General features: G+C 42.2%; 2 protein-coding genes across 3 annotated transcripts in view; both read left to right on the top strand.

Moving 5' to 3' along the window:
* CPB1 (carboxypeptidase B1) overlaps positions 1–6,928 on the top strand; it is a 40,881-nt gene extending 33,953 nt beyond the window's left edge. Inside the window, exons 10-11 of the mRNA XM_060242320.1 lie at positions 5,581–5,665; positions 6,702–6,928. Coding sequence (XP_060098303.1) covers positions 5,581–5,665; positions 6,702–6,889 — 273 coding nt within the window. The 3' untranslated portion in view covers positions 6,890–6,928. The remainder of the gene's footprint in view (positions 1–5,580; positions 5,666–6,701) is intronic.
* Positions 1–9,251, top strand: part of GYG1 (glycogenin 1) — a 571,889-nt gene that overhangs the window by 441,861 nt on the left and 120,777 nt on the right. The window lies entirely within an intron of this gene.

Here is a 9,251-nt window from a genome sequence, read left to right on the forward strand (position 1 = left end):
TAAATTCCACTAAATCTGCCCTAGTTGCCAGAATGAAGATGGGAAAAAAACCCAATGTATGTTCTAGTATCTTCAAATTCTCTCAAAGGAACCATGAATCATGTCTGTGTCCTTCCAGTAAACATTCACACATCTAACAAATCCTTCTTTAAAAAAAAAATCTTTCATGCATATTTCTCCTGGAAGGAACTATGTTCCTATCAAGCATTTTCTTTTATGGTTTGAATAACAAAGATAATGGCACCCCCTAGGCAGGAGAAATTGGGTCTACTCTATAATTCTCACAGCTGTTACACAATAGTCTCTGGGTAATTTCTTGGAAGCAATGTATCTTTTACAAAAAGTACCTTGCCAAGGTTTTACAACTCCTTCCACTTAATTTATTTTATTGCACCCCTGATGGTTGTATTCACGTGTGTGCATGCACATACACACAATGTATGATCTCCAACTATTGTGTGTTTTTTAAATTATAACAGCTAAAGCAACTTCTCTTCCTGCAATATTAGAATAATTCCCTTTGGTTGGGACCAACTGCTTTTTGTCTCTACAACCAGACTTCTTCCCAGCTTTCTCTTCATATTTATACTGAGCCAGTAAAAGGCTGTGTATATTTAATCTCTTTTTTTAAAGAAACATTTCAGGCTGTATTTTGAATTTGCTCATACTTTGGCCTGGGTTGTTGATTAGATCATCTTATATTCCCACTAGCAAAAACAAGTCCAACCTGTTCAGCCCTTATATGTTCTTTAAAAAAAAAACTTGGAAACTGGTAGTATGGTGAATACCCTGTTTGAAAATGTCAGAAGTCTGACAATAAACTGCCAGAGTTCTCTATATAAACTCAGAGCTCAGGAAGTTCCTGGTGAAATCACTTCTAGAACTAAAAAAAAAAAATCCTGACCTATTTGTTCTGGCTACATAAACAATTTTGTTCAGGTTTAGTTGTTTTTAGCTTTGTTAATATCCAGATTTCTTTTTCAACAGTTCTTATATTAAGGAAGTTTTGTTTACTTTCAACAGGCCTTTTTTTGTAGAAAAAGCCTATCAGGAACTAATTTGCATATTAGGCCACACCCTCTGACATCACCATTGGGTCACACAGGTTTTTTTGTAGAAAAGGCCCAGCAGGGACTTATTTGCATATTAAACCACACCCCCTGACACCAAGCCAGCCAGAACTGCATTCCTGTGCGCTCCTGCTCAAACAAAGCCCTGATTTCTACCCATCTTGTCTAGGAATATATATTGCAATTAAAACTGCCATATTTTTATGGGTTTTGCTTAGGAACAGTACTCAAAAATATGGTAAAATATGGCTTAAAGAAATTAGTGTTGTAACAGATATCTGCTGTGTGTTGAAAGGTTTATTAAGGCCAAAACAAGTGTGACAAAGCCCACAAATCCCCATCTGTCTGTAAAAGGAAAACGGCACATACATTCAGCCCCTTTTTGGTTTCAGTAATCCAAACTAATTTCCCTGCATTGTTGTTAGCATTTTAAAGGAGGAAAAGTATGTTTCAAAAGCCCACCTTTCCCCCTTTGAAATGCTAACAACATCAAGCAGAGCCTAGTTTTGATTAGTGAAACCAAGCAGGAGTTGAATGCATTCCTTTTCTCTTACGCATATAGCTCTGAACCAAACGGAATGTGCACATGCAATTTAGCTTTTAGATAGATGAAGATCCAGGATCTGTGATCACTGTGTGTTTCTTCTGGCCACTATTGTCCAGGAAGCCCAATATGTAGAATAGAACTTCCATGAACAGAAGCAGTATATCTTATCAGATGCCAAAGACACCCCTTAGGAATGTTCTTCTCTGCATGATAATCCTCCAGCTGCCTTGATGGCCAAGACAGTACTGGACAAGATGAAAATAGTCTAGCAAGGTAACTCTAACGTCCCTGATATTCACACTGGTATACCTAATGAGTATATACCAGGGGTGGCCAAACTTGCTTAATGTAAGAGCCACATAAAATAAATGGGAAGGAAGGAAGGAAGGAAGGAAGGAAGGAAGGAAGGAAGGAAGGAAGGAAGGAAGGAAGGAAGGAAGGAAGGAAGGAAGGAAGGAAGGAAGGAAGGAAGGGAGGGAGGGAGGGAGGGAGGGAGGGAGGGAGGGAGGGAGGGAGGGAGGGAGAGGGGGTAGGGAGAGGTAGAAAAAAACCCTGAGTTTAAATGCATTCTCCAAGCCACCTGCTGGAGAAGATTTAAAGAGACAAATGCCTGCTCTAAGTCGGCAGATGGGGTGATGGTGGCTTTGAGAGCCACACAATATGTGTGAAAGAGCCACATGTGACTCCCAAGCTGCAGTTTGGTCACCCTTGGTGTATACTATGGGAATCAGCTGTAAAGTAAACTTCAGAAGATTAGCAAAATGAAATTATGAAGGTGGCATGAAAAATTCATATAGTACAGCTTTTAGGGATCCACAGATGGAGGAGAGATCCCATGATCTGATTACTGGTTCCAGTAAGTATATCAGTGGGATCAATTGGGATCAATGAAGTTTTCAGATATCGATACTGGACTTGAAAAGCTTAATTTACCTCCATCATCAAAACCTGTGTATATGTATGTATGTGCCATCAAGTTGCAAGCAATTTATGGCAAGCCCAGCTTTAATAGCTTTGTTCAAGCAGCCCCAAATATAAGACTTATTTTAAGCAGAAGCAGCCCTGTTAAGATAAACGTGAATTGAGCAAGCATGCAGAAGCTGCTTCCCATAATCTCTCAACTGTCAAAAGACATGTGCCTTGCTATACTATCCTATAAGTGCAAACCTCAGACTTTGATTAAGGATGGTAGGAGCATGTGAGTTTCAGTCCTTTACTATCTGTACATCTGAGCTTCAGCAGAATGATTTTTAAAAAATGCAGCAGTCAATGAATATACATAGAACTGTGGCACTTCAGAAAGAGTACTTTCTTATCACCATCTCTCTCTGCCCCCCACTTCTCACATCTGCTCCCAGCCCCTTCACAGCTCACCACCCTCATTCTGCCACCTGCCTGCTTCTCAACTGATGCCCAAGAACCCTCCTTCTCTTAGGATTGCCAGTCCCCAGGTCATCACCCAGAAGTTACATCATAGACTAAGGGATGTCCTGGAATTCCCCCCCCCCCCCCCCAATTCCTCTGCTGAAGCAACAAGGGGACCTGGCAACATTAAGTTCTCTCCTTTTTCCACATAAGTCCACAGACAGCACAGCATGCTGCAGATGCCCAATGGGATTTTCCAAACTTTTGAGATCACAAAACTTCAGGAAACCCTGTTGGGCAGGTGCTGCTGTGGTGACATTAAAGGCATTTGGAGAACTGGAAGAAGAATGTAAGACTCTCCAGCGCCTGATTGGATAGGAGGGTGGAGGAGGTTGTTGTCTACCAAAATTTGCCACCTGAAGCCCTACCTCACTTCACATCAATGTACATCTCAACTGACTCTCCTTCACCTTCTGTTTGCCTGGACACCAACATCTTCTTGGATACACGGACATTTTTCAATACACAGACCAAAAGGGCTGCCAGTCCGTGGCCTACATCATAATCCTCTAAAATCATTATTCCCAGAATGGCATCTCCCTAAACACATAGCCCCAAGTTACAGGAAACCCTGGTTCCATTATGCTCAAATAGAATTCTGCTGAGAAGGTTCAGAATGGCTGTGTTCTCTGTATTCTCATAGCCTTTTAGAAGATACTGGATTTATATCCCATGCTTTGGTCTCAGAGCAGTTACAATCTCCTTTACCTCTCCCCCCCCCACACACACACACACACATAACACACATAACACACATAACAGAGCTATGATTATTATATGATCACCATCAGGAAAAAGAACCTGCCTATATTGAAGACAGCACTATAGAATGTATTAGAATGTTTTAATTGTAATTGTATTTTATTGGTTTTTAAACGGTTTTTATACCTGTGAGGTAGGTGGGGATGAGAGAGCTCTCATAGATGCTGCCTTTTCAAGGACAACTTCTATGAGAGCTATGGCTGATCCAAGGTCATTCCAGCAGGTGCAAGTGGAGGAGTGGGGAATCAAACCCAGTTCTCCCAGATAAGAGTCCACGCACTTAACCGCGCACTTAACACCAAACTGGCTCTCTGTTAGTTAAAACATTATTTGCTTGTGTGTTTGTTGAAAGTATTTATGTGTCACTTTTTGGACAGGCACTTAAGGCAGTTTCCAGGGATACAGATAAAACCATAAACATTACAACCAACAATAGATGAAAACAATCAGCTAGGATTGCCTGGCCACTAGCGAAGGATAGGGTGGTAGGGTTGCTAGATCCAGACTGGGAAACTCCTGGGGATTTGAGGATGGAGCCAGGGGCCTTTGTGGGGTATGATGCCATTGAGTCCGACCTCCAAAGCATCCATTTTTTCCAGCCTCTGCAGTCTGGAGATAGTTGTAATTCCAAGGCATCCCCAGGTCCTTTCTGGGGGCTGGCTTCCCTACAATCAGCATAACAGTAATTCAGTTCTAGGGGCCCTTGTAAATAATTCAGCCTTACATCTTTTTTTCTGGAGATTGCCACTTGCAGGATTTCTATTGCACCATTCCTTTTCCCACCCACAAAATGTCTGTAGGCAGGGCCCCTTTTATATCCCCTTTCTCCTAGGATTAGAAACATCTCTAAAGAGCTATGATTATTATATGATCACCATCAGGAAAAAGAACCTGCCTATATTGAAGACAGCACTATAGAATGCTTTAGAATGTTTTAATTGTAATTGTATTTTATTGGTTTTTAAATGGAAAGTGTAAATGTCTGAGCTGACTGTTAGCCGCCCTGAGTCCGCTTGCGGAGAGGATGGGATAGAAATTTAAGGTAAATAAATAAATAAATACTAGGATTAGAAATCTTAGGGAGTATGCAAAGCTTTAGAGCTAAGCTAGAAGTTTGGTAGCTGACTCTGATCTGTGAAAATAGGTTTCCATTACTATTGGAAATTTATTTATTTTTTTTGCCCAACTATATGAGGGTGTGTGCATATGGGTATGTGCACAATTGCACAAGACAGGCTGCCTTAAATTATCATCATGGGGTACAGTTATTTGTTAACATAGATACAGATGTTTGTCTTCTGTGCTACCTAAATGCAAGGTAGACATCAGTTGGCATCTACATCATGTGAACAGGAACGAATCTAGGGGGGGCAGAGGGGGGTGCTTGCCCCAGGCGCTGAGAGGGGGGAGGCGCCAAATTGGGTATTGAGTCTATTGTATTCGATGGGACCATAAGATAGAATGGCCCATAAGGGGGTGCCATTTTTCAGTTTTGCCCCCACCCCACCCCAGAAAACATGTAGATCTGGGTCCTGCATGTGAATATGAGATTTGCAAACAGGCCAGTTTACATTATCATCTTCCTCCTGGTACCTCCACTGACATTAGTAGAATTACTCTGAAGTTAAAGGGGCCCAAAACTTTTGATGTACCAAAAAAGGCACATTTCTTGTAGATCAAACAACACCCTTGAGCATACACAACAAATAGCTAGCTGGATTGGGTTCTGTGAGTAAAACTGCTGCATATCTGACCTTACCTACTTTCTCCCTGTAGACTACCCTTGCTAAAGCTACTGTTAAAGAACTAGCTACTGTGCACGGCACAAAATACACATACGGTCCAGGAGCCACAACTATATGTAAGTATTACCATAAAGCTCAGACATAACTGTAATTCAACATAATTGGGTTTACATCTGTAGTGTACCCTCTGTACTGCAGATTCCAACATTCCTGAATCAGTGCTTTAGCACTAAACAACAACAGGCTGGATTTCTTGTGCTAAAATCAATTTTTTTGCTTGTGAATGTTGCATTCTTCTGACAGCCCCTCTCATTCCCCCACTCCATCTCTACTGCACTGCTATGCCAGTATTGAGCATCAAATATGCTAAACAAGTGCATATCATAATCCAAAGTTTCCCCAGAGAGAGAAGTTACCTTTACTTTCCCTATCATTCACTCATTGCTGAAATCGCCACTCTTTGCAAATGTACCAAGTTGTGCAATAGATAAGCAATGCGCTGACTTGCTCAGTCATACTAGTTTTGATCTCAGGGCCTAGACACTGGTTACAAAGTCCTTGGGATGTGTCCAGGTCCTCCATGAGGGCTTTCAACCAGACAGAAGTTGCAAGGTCTCTACTAGGGACCTTGCCACTTTCATGATCTGAAACAGTCCTGTGGGTGCTATTTGTCCTCTTGAGGGCTCCCAGTGGGGCAAATAGCACAGTCAAGGGCCTCCTCCTTTTTTTGGTCAGAAAATGATATGTGGGGAGTCATAGGCCCCTTCTTTCTGCAGGCCACAGTCCTAGCCTGAATTGCATGCCTACATACCTGGGAACTTAGTGTGTAGTTAGTTAAGTCCTCACCTTCCTGAACTGAGGAAAGGTGAACACAACATTTTTCCCAAATGATAATTTACCATGCAGTGCATATAACCATTTGATCACCACAATTATCACCTGTAACATCATGCCAAGTGGTTAGTTGGGTTTTACTACACATCTGCACCCAATTAGAATCCCAAGGGTAAAATTCTCCTAACCATTTAAGAAGGAGACATCAGCAGTCCCAGTGGCAGTGATGTGGTGAAAATATAATAAACGCTTGATGTTATGCTTCATTTGCCTATGCTCTAGTTTTCCAAGGATTTCTGTCCTCTTTCATCCTTGTAGATCCGGCAGCTGGAGGATCTGATGACTGGGCTTATGACCAAGGCATCAAGTATTCCTTCACCTTCGAGCTTCGTGACACAGGGCGATATGGCTTTGCTCTTCCTGAATCTCAGATAAAGCCAACTTGTGAAGAAACCCTGATAGCCATTAAATATATTGCCAGCTACGTCCTTGATCATCTGTATTAAAACAGAAGCCCAGAATTATTAAAGAGAACTTGGTTCACAGTTTCTTTCTCATTTTTTGTTATGTCCTGTTAGGGAAAGCTAAGGGGTCAACAGATTCTCAAATCCTTCTCTTATATTTAGGCTAATGGATAATTGCCATTCTGTGGGAATCTTGAGACACACTGTGGCTCAGTGGTAGAGCATGTGCTCAGCATGTAGAAAGTCCCAGATTCAATTCAAGGCATCTCAAGTTTAAAAGACCAAGTAATAAGGGATGCAAAAGACCACTGCCCTACCTAAGATAGATCCTGGAAAGCTGCAGTTAGTCAGAAGAGACAACACTGGCCTTGAAAGACCAATGGTTTGATTCAGTATACAGCAGCTTTATGTGTTTGCAAGTTAAGACCCACAATACTTGCACGGGGGAATCCCTCTCCCATGGCTGCAGATTCTCTCCTTAGAGCTCAGTGGAGGGGCTGGGAGACTCACATAATTACTATATGTAGTTCATTCTTAATTTTGATAACTTTAAGTGAGAAGCATGCTAGCTAGGCTCAGAGTTTTATCCTATAAACACCAGGGAGTTTTTGATGTGGGAAATTATTCAAATATGATTTCCTACCTGAATTCAGATATGATATCATTCAGGGGGCGGGGGGGGGGATATACCACATTCCCTTCTGAAAAGGCAAATTGATCCCATGACAGTGATTTGTGGGCTACAAAAATTCTACAATGATCTTTTAATCAGCAGACAGGAGTTGCAAAAATGTTTAGCATAGCTTTGTTCCAATGCCCTAAAATGTGCAAGAGCAACCTCACGTTAGAGCAGCACATTAGAGTGGCAATCAGTAACTCATTCCAGCAGGTGGCAGCCAAGGGATGGGGACCTGCTATTCCAAATGCTGCTCTATTGACGGAGGTGCTGCTAAGCCCTTCCCAGCTCCTTGGGCAGTGAGACGTTAATGCGAAAGTGTTTTGATCCTTTTGGAAGACAGAGTGCTGTTGAGACTTATGATGCCTTTGTATTTGTATTGACAAATACATAAGCAGAATGGTTTAGGATGTGGGAACTGATTCCCTTCCAAGGAAGAAATAGTCTTGGTTAGGTTCCCCCAAAAGAAAAATGGCCCACCAAAGATGCTCTAATTTCAATCAGCTCAGCTAAGACAGTGCAGTTGTTATTTATTATTCATTCATTTATTTATTTATTTACTTATTTTTTTCATTTATACTCCCTCCTTTCTCCTCACCTGGGATCCAAAGGGAAAAAAAGGAAAGGTCCCCTGTGCAAGCACCAGTCGTTTCCGCCTCTGGGGTGACGTTGCTTTCACAACGTTTTCACAGCAGACTTTTTATGGGGTGGTTTGCCATTGCCTTCCCCAGTCATCTACACTTTCCCCCCAGCAAGCTGGGTACTCATTAGGACTGCAGTACTGCAGCTTTAAGACCCAAAGAGGCATACATAATTCTCCTCTCCTCCATTTTATCCTTGCATTTTATCTGTGAGGGAGGTTAGGCTGAGAGTGTGTGACTGGCCCAAGGTCACCCTGTAAGCTCCTACAGCCGAATGGGGATTTGAACCTGGTTCTTGCAGATGCTAATTCAGGGTTCTAGCCACTGCACATCACTGTGGTGACTCAGTACAATTTGACAAACTGTCCCTCAGTTCTTTACTCAAACATGGGAGTGGATTATATTCCAAAGGATACAGTCATCAAGAGAAAGTCAGCCCTCTAGAAAAATAGTAGCGATGGGACCATTTCAGTAATCAGCTGTCAAGGGGCTTAGAGGGCTGTGACTCTATTTAGGATGGCAATGCAAAACAGCCCCCATGCCTTCTGACCCTGCCCAAATGGCATACACTATGCAATTATTCATTTAGACTTTATTTTTTAAGTCACACTTTTTCCCACAGTGGAAAGCAGCTTTAAAAATACAATTTAAATAGACACACACACAAAAAAATACAAGGCATTATACAAAAGGATACAGTAATAGGATTCCCAGGCACTTTCCCCAGTCCCTGCAATGCATCACAGTCCAGCAGGAGAAAATGGGGAGTGCACCAGTGTTGCACTAGCATACAACGTCACTTCCAGTACCAAACCGTAAGCAATGTCATTGTTCTGGATGAGGGGGGGATACTTTAGGTTAGAGTTTGGGATGAGCCCTAGGCTGCTGCCCTGGCACGATAATGTCACTTCTGTTTGAAACTCAAAGCGGCATTGCATGCCAGCCCAAAGCTGGTGCACCTGTCCCTCCCCCCCATCCAGGCTGTAGCTGACAACCCTATATACTAAAGTCTACCATGTGTTATAATTAAATACTGATCCTGAATCCACTGGACTGACTCAGTCGAGGTCACATGCTGCAAACTGTG

Source organism: Heteronotia binoei, chromosome 6, assembly GCF_032191835.1.
Source record: "Heteronotia binoei isolate CCM8104 ecotype False Entrance Well chromosome 6, APGP_CSIRO_Hbin_v1, whole genome shotgun sequence".
Classification (NCBI taxonomy): domain Eukaryota; kingdom Metazoa; phylum Chordata; class Lepidosauria; order Squamata; family Gekkonidae; genus Heteronotia; species Heteronotia binoei.